This window comes from Centropristis striata, chromosome 20 (genome assembly GCF_030273125.1).
Source record: "Centropristis striata isolate RG_2023a ecotype Rhode Island chromosome 20, C.striata_1.0, whole genome shotgun sequence".
In the NCBI taxonomy this organism is placed as follows: domain Eukaryota; kingdom Metazoa; phylum Chordata; class Actinopteri; order Perciformes; family Serranidae; genus Centropristis; species Centropristis striata.
The window spans coordinates 32,421,980-32,438,514 of NC_081536.1; the positions used below are offsets into that span (position 1 = coordinate 32,421,980).

A 16,535-nucleotide genomic window follows, 5' to 3' on the forward strand; every position below is an offset into this window, starting at 1 on the left:
GGTGTAAATAAACCTTTAAACTGTTAGAATTGATGGTGTAAAATAACATTTTTACTGTTAGAATTGATGGTGTGAACCTTCCAAACTTGTTAGAAGGGAGACTCATAGCTTCATCAGAATCAGACTGATTTATGGAGGGAAATTCTTTAGTTAGAAGCTTCATGCTTCGTCAATAATTAAATCTTAGCATTTTTATTCAGGTTTAGTAAAATTTAAAATTTGTAAATTGTAATACAAGTGTAGAAAGTGGTGTTTGGATGAGATTCTAATTTATTTGCAGTTCCGCGTCCATCCATTAGGGGCGCTGTTGAGCAATACAAGGGGTCTCGAACTGCGGGTCTGAATCTGCAGCCTCCGGGACCGCAGAGAGATACTATTGTGGCTCGCTGTGACGCAGTTTGTTCTCCTTCTTCTCCTCCTCTTCTCCTCCGGCTGAAGGTTTGTGCTGCATGTTTCCTCTCTGTTGTCGGACTGTTTGTTTCTGTGTTTCAGTTTAAAACCAGTTAAAGCTTTAAAACTTCAGTGAGCTGTTTACACTTCGGGTTGCCAACTCCCTGAGATACTAATAAGGGACACCTCATCGGCAGGGCCGGCCGACCCGATAGCCTTCAGACTTCCTGATGTGCTGAATTTTTTGAGCCCCCTATTTTGTGAGTGAAACGATTTTTAATGATTTGACTAGAACCTGAATTGAATCAGATGCTTATTTTTTTGAGTGACATGAACACTTGGCTATTAATTATTATTGAACACATATGTTAATTTGATTAATTAATGAAAAAATATTAATTTTGACTGACATTTAAAGGGTTAAAATTATGAAACTGAAAGAATATTTTGTTGCTAGATTTCAGGAGGAAAAAAATAAATAAATTTATTTTTGGGGGTTTTGCATTTTAATGTTCTTGGCTTTTTGAAACCATTTAATTTACTGCTTTAATTAATATAACATGACGAGTCGTTATTTTATTTTTTGTCTTTTTCCTTCATTAAAAGCAGCAAATAAGCTGACATTTAAAGGGTTAAAACTATGTAAAAGAATAAACAGTTGTTATTTATTATCAGGACTGATGTTGTTAAAATATTTAACTCAGTGAAAGTAAAAAAATAATATGATTATTTAATATTTTTTAGCAGTTTTAGGAAGGGACACTTTGTCCTCTAAAAATCAAATAAATCCCAGAAAGAAAACAGAGACAACCTTGAGCTGAAGTTCTGCAGCTGTGAGCTGATAAGAAGCTGAGAAGAAACTTTGTTTTCTCTTTTCAAAGATCAACAGAAATCCATCCAGCGTTTATCGTAGAAAGAAACTGTAAATAAAACTGTGAAAACTGGTTTAAATGTTTTATTCACATTTAAAAACAATAATTTATCAGAGAAAACTGTGTTACAGCTGTGACTCACAAAAAGGGAACAGTTCATTTCTGCTCATCAGAGATTAACATCGGGGTGCGTCCCAAACCTTTGATTACATCCCAGAGTCCCTCACAAACATTTGAATTGGTGTACACAGGAAAAGGAGTCAGAACAGACCAAAACTGTCTCTGTCCAGAGACAAGATGGAAGGATGGGTTTCCTGCCAACAAACTATACAAAATATATCAATCTATATCAAATCTATATAATCTATAATTTCTGCAGCTCTGTGGAATCAGCACAATCAGAACAACTCAACAGTCTTTGTGCAGAATAACAGTTAGAATGACAGAAATCAAATTTCTCTGATAAATGAATGTGTCCTGAATGTTATAAAACCAAATTTCTCCACATATTCTCAGTATTTTCATGTTTCCAGCCTCTCCTGTCCTCTCCTCTCTGCTCTGTGTAAACAGCCTCTCCTGCCCTCTCCTCTCTGCTCTGTGTAAACAGATTCTCAGTGAATATTTGTCACATGACTGCTGGTCTCATCAGAATCAATCATGTCTTCACAGTGTCTCTGAGGAGCAGAATTTAATGTTTTTAACAGGATCTGGTTAGTGCAAACGCTTCATTTTAAATGACACATGGAGAATAAAGAGATTCTAACACAAATATCAACATTTAACACAAGTTTTGGTCACTTTTTATAACCGATTATCCGTACAAGGACCGTCGGAAAGTTCAAACTCTGAGTATAATGTCTGTTTTCACAGCTTATTACTATAATAAACGCTGGATGGTTTAAAAAAAATAAATAAAAGGGGGTTCAGATGGTAAATAGCCAAGTCTGTGATCTTTGAAAACACATTTTACCAGTATTATTGGAGGTTAAACCCCCCAAAAAGTAAGAGTAGTTCAACAGTTTGTGTCCTCGGTTCATAAACTATATTTATATTTACAATAAACCATAAAAGGTATCAGTTTGAACATTAAATAAAACTGTAAATAAAACTGTGAAAACTGGTTTAAATGTTTTATTCACATTTAAAAACAATAATTTATCAGAGAAAACTGTGTTACAGCTGTGACTCACAAACAGGAAACAGTTCATTTCTGCTCATCAGAGATTAACATCGGGGTGCGTCCCAAACCTTTGATTACATCCCAGAGTCCCTCACAAACATTTGAATTGGTGTACACAGGAAAAGGAGTCAGAACAGACCAAAACTGTCTCTGTCCGGAGACAAGATGGAAGGATGGGTTTCCTGCCAACAAACTATACAAAATATATCAATCTATATCATATCTATATAATCTATAATTTCTGCAGCTCTGTGGAATCAGCACAATCAGAACAACTCAACAGTCTTTGTGCAGAATAACAGTTAGAATGACAGAAATCAAATTTCTCTGATAAATGAATGTGTCCTGAATGTTATAAAACCAAATTTCTCCACATATTCTCAGTATTGTCATGTTTCCAGCCTCTCCTGTCCTCTCCTCTCTGCTCTGTGTAAACAGCCTCTCCTGCCCTCTCCTCTCTGCTCTGTGTAAACAGATTCTCAGTGAATATTTGTCACATGACTGCTGGTCTCATCAGAATCAATCATGTCTTCACAGTGTCTCTGAGGAGCAGAATTTAATGTTTTTAACAGGATCTGGTTAGTGCAAACGCTTCATTTTAAATGACACATGGAGAATAAAGAGATTCTAACACAAATATCAACATTTAACACAAGTTTTGGTCACTTTTTATAACCGATTATCCGTACAAGGACCGTCGGAAAGTTCAAACTCTGAGTATAATGTCTGTTTTCACAGCTTATTACTATAATAAACGCTGGATGGTTTAAAAAAAATAAATAAAAGGGGGTTCAGATGGTAAATAGCCAAGTCTGTGATCTTTGAAAACACATTTTACCAGTATTATTGGAGGTTAAACCCCCCAAAAAGTAAGAGTACTTCAACAGTTTGTGTCCTCGGTTCATAAACTATATTTATATTTACAATAAACCATAAAAGGTATCAGTTTGAACATTAAATAAAACTGTAAATAAAACTTTGAAAACTGGTTTAAATGTTTTATTCACATTTAAAAACAATAATTTATCAGAGAAAACTGTGTTACAGCTGTGACTCACAAACAGGAAACAGTTCATTTCTGCTCATCAGAGATTAACATCGGGGTGCGTCCCAAACCTTTGATTACATCCCAGAGTCCCTCGCAAACATTTGAATTGGTGTACACAGGAAAAGGAGTCAGAACAGACCAAAACTGTCTCTGTCCAGAGACAAGATGGAAGGATGGGTTTCCTGCCAACAAACTATACAAAATATATCAATCTATATCAAATCTATATAATCTATCATTTCTGCAGCTCTGTGGAATCAGCACAATCAGAACAACTCAACAGTCTTTGTGCAGAATAACAGTTAGAATGACAGAAATCAAATTTCTCTGATAAATGAATGTGTCCTGAATGTTATAAAACCAAATTTCTCCACATATTCTCAGTATTTTCATGTTTCCAGCCTCTCCTGTCCTCTCCTCTCTGCTCTGTGTAAACAGCCTCTCCTGCCCTCTCCTCTCTGCTCTGTGTAAACAGATTCTCAGTGAATATTTGTCACATGACTGCTGGTCTCATCAGAATCAATCATGTCTTCACAGTGTCTCTGAGGAGCAGAATTTAATGTTTTTAACAGGATCTGGTTAGTGCAAACGCTTCATTTTAAATGACACATGGAGAATAAAGAGATTCTAACACAAATATCAACATTTAACACAAGTTTTGGTCACTTTTTATAACCGATTATCCGTAAAAGGACCGTCGGAAAGTTCAAACTCTGAGTATAATGTCTGTTTTCACAGCTTATTACTATAATAAATGCTGGATGGTTTAAAAAAAATAAATAAAAGAGGGTTCAGATGGTAAATAGCCAAGTCTGTGATCTTTGAAAACACATTTTACCAGTATTATTGGAGGTTAAACCCCCCAAAAAGTAAGAGTAGTTCAACAGTTTGTGTCCTCGGTTCATAAACTATATTTATATTTACAATAAACCATAAAAGGTATCAGTTTGAACATTAAATATATCATATTCAGGCAGGTTTTAATTGGTCAGGCTTAGAGCCGTAGAACAGTCAGGGGAGTGTGTTCCGTATAGAGGTGAATGAGAAGTTTCCTGCAGTCAGAGCTCTGTGTGTTGGTCATGTGACTGACAGGAATGATGGGAAATAAAGTGCGAGCTCTCCCAGCAGGTTGACGTGGACTCTGCGATGGATCAGTGTGAGGACGCCGGGGGCGGAGCCTCTAAAACCGACCGGACCGAAGCCCACAGGTGAGACCGACCTGTCCACACAGTCACTGTGTTGATGTTTTGGTGAAATGAACGTGATGTATTGTGTCAGTGGAGCTGATGGGCATCAATATTTATTTATTTATTGCAGAACTTTTGACCTTGTGCCGGAGTTTCACAATACAGTCCTGTCTGCAACTTTTTATTAAGATTTTATTTCTTTAGTTTGCAACAATACTCGTTGTTGTGGGTTTCCTGTTAAGACACAGTTGCCTCTCAGGCTTTTATTCTACTAAACTACCAAGATGTAGTGACTTTGTGGGGCTTTTATTTTACTAAACTATTAGATCTACTCACTTTTATTTTGAAAAACAGTCTTGTTCTGGGTTTCCTGTTAAGCTATAGGGACCTCTGAGGCTTTTTATTTCATTTAACTATTGGATATGGTTACTTTGTGGGGCTTTTGTTTTGAAGGCCTGGGTTATCATGCTGGCTGGTTGCTATGGTGATGACTTCAGCACACACACTATCAGCTGTTATCTCACAGCTGAGAAGGTAATTTAATGGAGAGTGCACCTCTCAAACTACTCCTCTGTTTTCAAAAGTTGTGAGTCCTAACAACAAAATAGTGGCATCATCGGAAAGATAAGGGTCTCCTGAACATGTTGGTGTAGGTTTCCTGTCTGTAGTTTAAAAAATGTGAGCCACATCGTAAATTATAAAACTGTCATTTTCTCTTTCTTCTTGATATTTTCTGGTCCTAGTTAACATTAAACTCTATGGGACAGTTGGATGGAGTTGCTGTCACATTGAGGCGCGCTGAGCCAAATCTGTAAGTCCGACTGATTCCAGAGTAGGATGTCTGCGACCACCAGGATTTCTTTACAATCTGGCCTAGAAATTATTTATTGAGAGTGAAAGCTGTGGGAAGGAGGACACGTTGTTTGAAAAGATTTCAGATAACTTCCCAGCCTCTCTCCACTCTGAGTGTGACATCATCCTCTCTAGCTCTGAACATTCCACCCAATACACAACCATTATAAACTCTGAAAAAAATCACAAAACTTTAAATGTGATTTTGTTAAAACCATGCGAGTTATCAAAATACACATTTGGCCCAATATAGGCGGGAGTCTTATGACCCATTTAAACTTAAAATCATTTCTCTACGTTAAAGTATAGCAAATGGGCACAGCTTCAAAGTGAGCTGTTTTTTTAGTTTTCCACGTCAATCTCCCATTTATTTGTATGGGATTTTTAACTCACTTAAAATACGAAAATTACGAGGTAAAACAGCATGAAAAATACAAAGCACACTATCTTATGTAAGATTCATACATCAGCCAACGACGAGTGGTATACCAAAAGTCTCTCTCCATGCTGCATGTCATGAAGGTTTTTGATCCTCCCACAGTCCAAAAACATGCATCTCAGCTTTGATTGGTGACTCTAAATTGCCCGTAGGAGTGAATGAGAGCATGAATGTCTGTCAGACCTGTGATAGTCTGGAGATATGTCCAGCGTGGACCCGTCTCTCGTGAGAGGAAGAAGAAGTTAGTCAGTTGGTGATGCTGTTTTACTGGACGTCATTATATTCAGATGGGTTCCTTTTATTAAGACCCCTCAAAAGAAAATCAGTAATAAACTCAATGTCAACAAAAACTGAACAACGGCTCTTTGTAAAGGCCGAAATTACAACAGAACTTTTATCTTGGATTGTAATTGAGTGTAAGAAATTCCGCGGGCAATTGGTGTTTGTAGTTAGTATCAGGAAGAGATTTACATGCCCATGTTTAAATGCTGTTTTCATTTTCAGGCTCCATCAGGCACCAGAGTCTCCTGAACCTGGACCTAGACCTGAACCTGAACCTGGACCTGAACCTGAATCTGAATCTGAATTCAGCTTTGTGTCCCAGAAGAGTTTTCAGTCCAGGGAGCCTCCAATTGCTTTTGGACAATCTGCTGATAGACAGTAAGAACTAAATGGGACACATTGAGGCGCACTGAGCCAAATCTGTAAGTCCAACTGATTCTAGAGTAGGATGTCTGCGACCAGCACAGATTTTTTGTCTACAATCTGGCCTAGAAAGGATTTGTAGAGAGTAAAAGTTGTGGGAAGGATGACACGTTGTTTGAAAAGATTTCAGATAACTTCCCAGCCTCTCTCTACTCTGAGTGTGACATCATCCACTCTAGCTCTGAACATTCCACCGAATACACACCCATTATAAACTCTGAAAAATATCACAAAACTTTAAATGCAATTTTGTTAAAACCGTGTGAGTTATCAAAATGCACATTTGGCCCAATATAGGCAGGAGTCTTGTGACCCATTTAAACTTTAAATAATTTCTCTATGTTAAAGTGAGCTGTTTTTGAGTTCTCTTCATGTCAACCTCCCATTTATTTATATGGGATTTTTAATGCCGTGCAATTTATTATATTAAATTAATGAGGCAAAACAGCATGAAAAATACATAGCACACTATTGTATGTAACATTCATACATCGGCCAGCGACGAGTGGTATACCAACAGTCTCAGTTTCTTACCAAAAGTCTCTCTCCATGCTGCATGTCGTGAAGGTTTTTGATCCTCCCACAGTCCAAAAACATGCATCTCAGTTTTGATTAGTTACTCTACATTGCCCGTAGGAGTGAAAGAGACCATGAATGGCTGTCAGACCTGTGATAGTCTGGAGACCTGTGATAAGCCGTGTTTCCTTTAGGGGGAAGAGTGACCACCGGGAAAGTCTTAGGCCACGCCCTCTCAAAAGTCCGCTCACTCTGCGTGTCTCCATTACAAAAAGGCCCCCAAATGGATTTGTGAGACTCCGGAGGCGACGTATGGTTTACGATCATTATAGCGGATTAAACACGGGAGATGCAACTGTGGCCGCCGTCGATAACTGTGCACAACGTCAGCAACTGATCATAAACAAAGCAGCATGGCTAATTATGCACAGCTTCTACGCTGATCATAAACATAGCAATCCTGAATTGAATTTGAGTGTCCGGGGCTTGTTGTAAACAAACAGAGATCGCTAAGTGAACACCTCCTGCAGCAGCAGCTCATACACACTGTAATGCTACAGAGCTAACTGTTAGCCTATTAGCAATTTGCAGACTGGACGCTAAGGGGTTAACATCCCCTCCGGCTCCAGCTGCAGCTGGGAGAGACTGCTGCAGCAGCGGCTCGTTAAGAAGAGTAAGAACGAGTCTCCAAAAGTCACTAATAACACCAGAAAAAGTTGTTGGATTTGTTGCCAGTCGCTTTTTTTGAAAAATAGTCGCTAAGCGGGTCTAAAAAACCTAAAAAGCTTTAAAAAGCTAAATATACAACAAAGTAGCTAAGTTGGCAACACTGCTTTGCCGGCTTTTACAAATGGCGCGTGTTGTTGTGCCGTCGAGTACTATGTCACATCCTGTTTCGCGTTTTATTCAATCAGCAGCCAGGCTTTTTTCAGGGGACAAAAACGTCCCTGCTCTTCTACAGGGCCGATAAAAGTCCCATCAAAAGACCGCTCCGGACGGCTCATATTCAAACTACGGGCGTTTCGGCAAGTGAGACCTGCCTCATTCAGGGTATTGGGCTGTAGCGGAAACACCCTTATTATCTGAAGACCTGTCCAGCGTGAACCCGCCTCTCGGAAGAAGTGGAAGAAAAAGAAGTTGGTGATGCTGTTTTACTGGATGTCATTTTTATTCAGATGGGTTCCTTTTATTAAGACCCCTCAAAAGAAAATCCGTAATAACTAAATGTCAACAAAGGCTGAACAATTACTCTTTGTAAAGGCCGAGATTACAACAGAACTTTTATATTGGATTGTTATTGAGTTTAAGAAATACAGAAGGCAATTACTGTTTGTAGTTAGTATCAGGAAGAGATTTACATGCACATGTTTAAATGCTGTTTTCATTTGCAGGCTCCATCAGACACCGGAGTCTCCTAAACCTGGACCTGGACCTGAATCTGGACCTGAATCTGGACCTGAATCTGAACCTGAATCTGAATTCAGCTTTGTTTCCCAGAAGAGTTCTCAGTCCATGGATTATCCGATTGCTTTTCTTCAATCTGCTGATAGACAGTAAGAACTTAAATGTGACACCTGAGCATTTGAAACAAAGAAGTTAGTTGTGTACACGAGAGAGTGTATTTACCAGACCTCGCTTTTTTAGACTGTAAACACTGGGCCGAGGTGGTCCCAGGAGGAACTAAGAAAACATGATGCCCATGATGCCATACAGATACGGTTGAATAATAAGAGCGGGCCATCACAGTGTGAACACTTAATGTGAGCTAATTGTTCATAATTCCTCCACAGAGTGGACGAGGACAGCCCAGGGGTTCCCAGAGGTCAGACTGCCCAGCAGCATCAGATACACCTGGACTCCATATTTATGGTCTGTTCAATTAAAAAACTTTCTAACATCTATTCTGTTCACAATCCTCTCCATGCTGCACTGTTTAGACCAGTGGATTGTCAGTTTGTCCAACATGAATCAGGTGTTTGGTGATGTAGTTTGATTGTGTCATTCCAATCATACTCTGTTCCAGCCGCTGAGGCAAAACATCTTCACTTTTGTGGAGAACGAGCTGAACAAGGTCCAGAAGGTTCTGAGTTGCGATTACCTAGAATACTTTGAGAGTCAGGGGGATGATCAGGAGGATGAAGAGCAAACGAGGAACAGCAGAGAGGCCTTTCTGAAAATCACACAGCACTTCCTGAGGAGACTGAAGCAGGAGGAGCTGGCTGACCGTCTGCACAGCACACGTAAGAAGACCTCTCTAAAGATTTAACATTATAGATGAATTGGGCACTTACTGAAATATATTTATATAGGTTGAAATATTTTCTTTGACTTGCTGATATTCTTTGTTCTGTGTTCATTCAGGACATCTGCTTGTTGTTTGCAAAAGAAAACTTAAATCCAACCTGCAGAAAAAGTTCCAGTGTGTGTTTGAGGGGATCTCTAAAGCAGGAAACCCAACCCTTCTGAATCAGATCTACACAGAGCTCTACATCACAGAGGGAGGGACTGCAGAGGTCAATGAGGAACATGAGGTCAGACAGATCGAAACAGCATCCATGAAACCAGTCAGACCAGAAACAGCAATCAAGTGTGAAGACATCTTCAAAGGCTCACCTGGAAGAGATGAACCAGTCAGAACAGTGCTGACAAAGGGAGTGGCTGGCATTGGGAAAACAGTCTTAACACAGAAGTTCACTCTGGACTGGGCTGAAGACAAAACCAACCAGGACATCCACTTCACATTTCCATTCACTTTCAGAGAGCTGAATGTGCTGAAAGAGAGAAAGTTCAGCTTGGTGGAACTTGTTCATCTCTTCTTTCCTGAAACCAAAGAAGCAAGAATCTGCAGGTTTGAAGAGTTCCATGTTGTGTTCATCTTTGACGGTCTGGATGAATGTCGACTTCCTCTGGACTTCCACAACACTGAGATCCTGACTGATGTCACAGAGTCCACCTCAGTGGTTGTGCTGCTGACAAACCTCATCAGGGGGAAACTGCTTCCCTCTGCTCGCCTCTGGATAACCACACGACCTGCAGCAGCCAATCAGATCCCTGCTGACTGTGTTGACATGGTGACAGAGGTCAGAGGGTTCACTGACCCACAGAAGGAGGAGTACTTCAGGAAGAGATTCAGAGATGAGGAGCAGGCCGGCAGAATCATCTCCCACATCAAGGCATCACGAAGCCTCCACATCATGTGCCACATCCCAGTCTTCTGCTGGATCTCCGCTACAGTTCTGGATCTGATGAAAACTAGAGAGGGAGGAGAGCTGCCCAAGACCCTGACTGAGATGTACATCCACTTCCTGGTGGTTCAGTTCAAACTGAAAAACGTCAAGTATCATGGAAAATCTGGGACGGATCCACACTGGAATAAAAAAACCAGGAAGATGATTGAGTCCCTGGGAACACTGGCTTTTGATCAGCTGCAGAAAGGAAACATGATCTTCTATGACTCAGACCTGACAGAATGTGGCTTCGATATCAGAGCAGCGTCAGTGTACTCAGGAGTGTTCACACAGGTCTTTAGAGAGGAGAGAGGACTGTACCAGGACAGGGTGTTCTGCTTCGTCCATCTGAGTGTTCAGGAGTTTCTGGCTGCTCTTCATGTCCATCTGACCTTCATCAAGTCTGGAGTCAATCTGATGTCAGAGGAACCAACAGAGACGCGTCTCTACCAGAGTGCTGTGGACAAGGCCTTACAGAGTCCAAATGGACACCTGGACTTGTTCCTCCGCTTCCTCCTGGGTCTTTCTCTGGAGACCAATCAGAATCTCCTCAGAGGTCTGCTGACACAGACAGGAAGTAGCTCACAGACCAATCAGGAAACAGTCCAGTACATCAAGGAGAAGATCAACAAAGATCTCTCTGCAGAGAGAAGCATCAACCTGTTCCACTGTCTGAATGAACTGAATGATCGTTCTCTAGTGGAGGAGATCCAACAGTCCCTGAGATCAGGAAGTCTCTCCACAGATAAACTGTCTCCTGCTCAGTGGTCAGCTCTGGTCTTCATCTTACTGTCATCAGAAACAGATCTGGACGTGTTTGACCTGAAGAAATACTCTGCTTCAGAGGAGGCTCTTCTGAGGCTGCTGCCAGTGGTCAAAGCCTCCAACAACGCTCTGTAAGTGCAGAAGTAGTTGGATTCATGTGCCATAACTTAAATACTCTACGTAATTCTTGACTTACTACATATATTTCCCCTCTTGCTGTCTCCTCAGGCTGAGTGGCTGTAACCTGTCAGAGAGAAGCTGTGAAGCTCTGTCTTCAGTCCTCAGCTCCCAGTCCTCCAGTCTGAGAGAGCTGGACCTGAGTAACAACAACCTGCAAGATTCAGGAGTGGAGCGGCTGTCTGATGGACTGAAGAGCCAACAATGTACTCTCAAATGTCTCAGGTAAATTTAGCTTGATCCCTCATCTCTGTACGGTCTTTATTTAGTTTCTAGACTGCTGTTGGAACCATGACTGGACGCATTACAAAGTCAGGTTGTCCATCAGTCCCAATCTTGTGAAGTATATCTCTTTGTTCAACAAATGTACATTTGGACTCAATGATGAACTGATTAGATTTTAGTGGTCAAAAGTCTAGTTCATTGTAACCCCATGGCTGGCCTATTGTTTGTTAAAATTTGGCACAAATTCCCACTTGGACTCAAGGATGTACTAATTCAATGTTGATGGTCAAAGGCCAGTGAGAACTCATGAATCCCATACCTTAGGAGTATATTTAGGGAATTTGTTCAAATTTGGCAAACATGTCCAATTCAACTCAAGGATGAACTGATTATATTTTGGTGGTCAAAGTCCAATGAGAACTTATGATTGCCATACCTTAGGAACACATTTATGGAATTTGTTCAAATTTAGCACAATGAAGAACTGATTAGATTTTGGTGGCCAGGAGTCAAGTTCATTATATCCTCATAGCCAACTTCTTGTGAATCTTGTTTATCAGAGATGCTTTTAGGGAAATTGTCCAAATTTGGCACAAATATCCACTTGGAGTCAAGGATGAAGTGTCTCTCTAAGACATTTAGGGAATTTGTTCAAATTTGGCAAAAATGTCAAAACTGGTTTAAGGATGAACTGATTCGATTTTGGTGGTCAAACATCAAGTTTATTGTAACCTTATGGCTGACCCATTCTTGTGAAGCAAAAATATTTCAGAAATTATTTGAGTGAGTTTGTTAAAATTTGGCAAACATGTTCACTTTGACTCAAGGAGGAACTAATTCAATTTTGATGGTCAAAGGTCAAGGTCACAGGGACCTCATGAATGCCATACCATAACAACAAATTTAAGAAATTTGTTTAATTTTGGCAGAAATGTCCACTTGGACTCAAGGATAAACTGTTCACATTTTTAGCCATTACTCCATAATTGATATGCTATTTCAGTCAACTTCACACAAATGTTGAATGTCTGTCCTCAGTTTAACATGTAATGAGCTCACTCGGATCAGATCATGTGATATGTGAGTTGTTTTGTGTGTTTGCAGGCTGTCTGGTTGCATGATCACAGAGAAAGGCTGTGCTTCTCTGGCCTCAGCTCTGAGCTCCAACCCCTCCCACTTGAGAGAGCTGGACCTGAGCTACAATCATCCAGGAGACTCAGGAGAGAAGCTGGCTGCCTTACGAGATGATCAACAAACGGGATTGAATACTCTCAGGTATGAAGAGACCAGTCAATCTGATAGAGAGCTCCAACAATCAATACTTAAATTTTGGTTGGACTCAAGGATGACCTTATTACATTCTGGTGGTCACCCAATGAATGCCATATTTTAGGAATACATTTAGGATTTTTTTTTTCAAATTTGGCACAAATGTCCACCCTGACTCAGGGATGAACTGATTTGATTTTGGTTGTCAAACCCATAGACTTTTTTAAGTCTCTTTTTTAGCTCCTAGTTTTGGGATCCTGTAATGTAAGTTGTGTCCATGCTGCTCTGACCCCCTCCTGCTTTCAGGCTGGAGCCGGCTGGAGCCCAGTGGTTGAAACCAGGTCTGAGGAAGTGTAAGTGTTCAACCATCTTCAAACTGTGACGTCACACATTCAAATCCCTGATGTCTTCATCAAAGTGTCAACAAATGCTCAGATTGATAATGGCTGCTGGGTCTTTTTCTCTCCATCAGATTTATGTGAACTCACATTCGACACAAACACAGTGAACGGAAAGATCAAACTGTCTGACGACAACAGGAAGGTGACGCATGTGGAGGAGGATCAGTCGTACCCTGACCATCCAGACAGGTTTGACTACTGGCCTCAGCTGCTGTGCACGACTGGCCTGACTGGACGCTGTTACTGGGAGGTCGAGTGGAGCGGCGGCCTCGATATATCTCTGACCTACAAAGGACTCGGCAGGAAAGGAGACAGCAAAGACTGTCTGTTTGGATGGAACGACCGGTCCTGGAGCGTGAACTGCTTCGATGGCGGTTACGCTTACAGGCACAATAACAGAGAGATGTCCCTCCACGCGGCGTCCTCCTCCTCCTCTGTCTCTCCCAGGTTAGGAGTGTATGTGGACTGTCCCGCCGGCACTCTGTCCTTCTACAGTGTCTTCCCCGACACCCTGATCCACATTCACACCTTCAACACCACGTTCACCGAGCCTCTGTATCCTGGCTTTGGGTTCTGGTGTAACTGGTTTGGTTCCTCAGTGTCTCTGTGTCCTCTGTAAGAGGGACAGGAAACAGAATGAAGAGGATGAGTATGTTTTTCTGTTGCCGTGATACAATGACCCTCTTCATTTACTCATTTAAACAGTAGCCTTACCTTTGTTGCAGTCATGCAGGCAAAAATTTTAATTTGTGATTCTGATTCCAGTAAAAGTCAGATGTTAAAGTGTTGGGCGGCGTTCAGACTGCAGGCAGACCTGGGCCTCTTTCATAAGCGCTCCTGAATCAGATACAGGTCTGCTGTTTTTTGTTCCATAAGTGAAGAGAGTATTGGGCAATAAGAACAGATTTTTTTGGACAATGAGGACAGCTTTGTTTTGACAATTAGGACAGTTTTATTTTGACAATTAGGACAGTTTTGTTTGGACAACAAGGACAGTTTTGTTTGAACAATAATGACAGGTTCTTTTGGACAATAATGACAGATTTTTTTACAATGAGGACAGATTTGTTTGGACAATGAGGACAGGATTTTTGGACAAGGACATTTTTGAACAGTAACATGAATAAAGTAATTTTGATTTGATTGATTGATTGATGTCCACATATGTGGTCCAAAATTGCCGAAAGGCTTGCTTCATTTCTGAAGTTTGTTTGTTTTAACCAGCGATGGTCTTTGGCCACATTTTGAAAATAACATGAACAGCCAAACAAAAAACGGCAATCTGAGCCAGAAAACCCAAAGTGAGCCTGAAGCCCTGCAGAGTGGACGCAGCCAGAGAAACACTGGTTTTATTTTACTTTTATTGCCATTTATCTGGTTTTATATTGTAACTTTTAACTGTTTTTGCTTTGTCAGGCTAGTTAACCAATTAACTGCCCAGATTACAAACTGAATGAAATGATAAATGATCTGGAACAATGTGTACTGTAACACATCAAGTGAAGAGGGGGTGTAGGGACACTGAACCCCACAGACAAACTCTTTTCATTTGTGAAACTAAATTGGACCTTATTTGGAAATGTAAGCAGCCACACATGTTTAAGTCAGCAGCATTCTTTGGACACAAAAACACTGAAGACTGAACTCAGTTCCCCAGGATCCTTCACATCAATGTGTGAAGCATGCTGGGTAGATTCATGTTGTCTCCACTGACAGGAAAGACTCTCAGCTCTCCATGCAACACACCATCATCTGGAGTAAACCCGTCGAAAAGCAGCTGCTCAAACAACACCTGCCACAAGATTAATGTTAGCACCAAGCTGCTGCAGTTTCCTCCAATCTGGACACCACTCAGCAAAGACTTCAAACATTTTCTTTAGTGGTGGATTCTCCAAACAAAGAGTTCCTGGGCTTTAGCACAGCAACAGTGTTTGACTTGTTTCAGTGTTCATGATTGTTATGATTAAAAGTTTTGAGCTTCATTGTTAAAATGTGTTTTTGTTTTGCTTTATTTTAATGAAATGCTTTTACGAATATACATGCTGCCGTTTTACTTTGTAGAGACACAGAATCTTTAAACTTTCACCAAGTTTTGCCATGGTTTTCAGAATTGACATCTGTACAATAGGCAATAGGGACAGGTTTTTGGACAGTAAGGACAGGTTTTTAGACCGTAAGGACAGGTTTTTGGACAATGGGGACAGGTTTTTTGACAATAAGGACAGTTTTTGGACAATGGGGACAGGTTTTTGGGCAGTAAGGACAGGTTTTTGAACAATGTGGACCGTTTTTGGAAAATAAGGACAGGTTTTTAGACAGTAAGTACAGGTTTTTGGACAGTAAGAACAGGTTTTTGGACAATGGGGACAGGTTTTTGGAGGGTCAAAAGATGCCATATTGATATATTGTGTGTTTTGTTTTGCTTAATTTTAATTAAATGCTTTTTGGAATATACATGCTGCCGTTTTACTTTGTAGAGACACAAAATCCTTCAACTTTCACTAAGTTTTGCCATGGTTTTCAGAATGGACATATCTATACATTTGACAGATTTTCTAATTAAATTAAAGAGTTCCAAATGAATCGTTTAATTTAACTTCCATTAAAAACCTGCAGAAAACACACCAAGAGAACTTTAGGTGAAGTGACAGGATTCTATTTTTAACAACAAAACAACAACACAGGATTAAAAATAAATAAATAAAAAATATAATGTATACATTTTAATTATATGAATTAGACGTTCTTTGATTAATTTATTTTAAAACAGTGTCATTAAGTTTAAAGGTTTAAAATTGTGAATATAAATTATTTTTTGGTTGTTATTGTCATGACTGATTTTTTTTTAATTACTCTGAAAGTAAAAAATAATGTTAATGTATAATATTTTATTTTTGATTTGTCTTTAAATCGGACAAGACACAAAGGGAAAATACAAAACATGAAATCAATATAATTGATGATTGTATACGTGTCCCAGACTGTAAAATAAAAAATAAAATAAAACCTCCAGCTTTTAGTTTGCAGAAATTAACAACCGTGTCATCATGTAAACAAACTATATTAAAAGTATAATAATAAAGTATAACATTCATAAATAAAACTTTCATTTGGTCATTATGATCAAAACTGATGTAACGTTGAATGTGGAAAATAATAAATCAATATCTTTTTTATTTCTAGTATTTTCTAGCAGTCTTATAAAGGAGACATTTTTGTCCTTTAATGTAAAAAGATGATTTTTTTTTAAAGAAAAAGAAAAATCCCCAATTATTTAACAAA

At 39.7% G+C, this 16,535-nt stretch overlaps 1 protein-coding gene across 1 annotated transcript; it reads left to right on the plus strand.

Annotated features, from left to right (window-relative positions):
- The first annotated feature begins 331 nt into the window (after positions 1 to 331).
- On the plus strand, positions 332 to 15,707 carry LOC131993745 (NLR family CARD domain-containing protein 3-like). Its single transcript, XM_059359753.1, has 11 exons — positions 332 to 438; positions 4,619 to 4,698; positions 6,473 to 6,628; positions 8,581 to 8,742; positions 8,980 to 9,058; positions 9,213 to 9,429; positions 9,551 to 11,312; positions 11,410 to 11,583; positions 12,688 to 12,858; positions 13,159 to 13,205; positions 13,325 to 15,707. The coding sequence occupies exons 2-11, from the start codon at positions 4,637 to 4,639 to the stop codon at positions 13,870 to 13,872; spliced, it is 3,378 nt and encodes a 1,125-aa protein (XP_059215736.1). The 5' UTR covers positions 332 to 438; positions 4,619 to 4,636; the 3' UTR covers positions 13,873 to 15,707.
- Positions 15,708 to 16,535: the final 828 nt, after the last annotated feature.

Excerpts from the sequence above, each read along its gene's own strand:
- LOC131993745 (XM_059359753.1), top strand. The coding sequence starts at position 4,637 with ATGGATCAGTGTGAGGACGCCGGGGGCGGAGCCTCTAAAACCGACCGG. Across the intron at positions 4,699-6,472 it reads GACCGGACCGAAGCCCACAG|GCTCCATCAGGCACCAGAGT; the intron begins GTGAGACCGACC and ends TTTCATTTTCAG. Across the intron at positions 11,313-11,409 it reads AAAGCCTCCAACAACGCTCT|GCTGAGTGGCTGTAACCTGT; the intron begins GTAAGTGCAGAA and ends CTGTCTCCTCAG.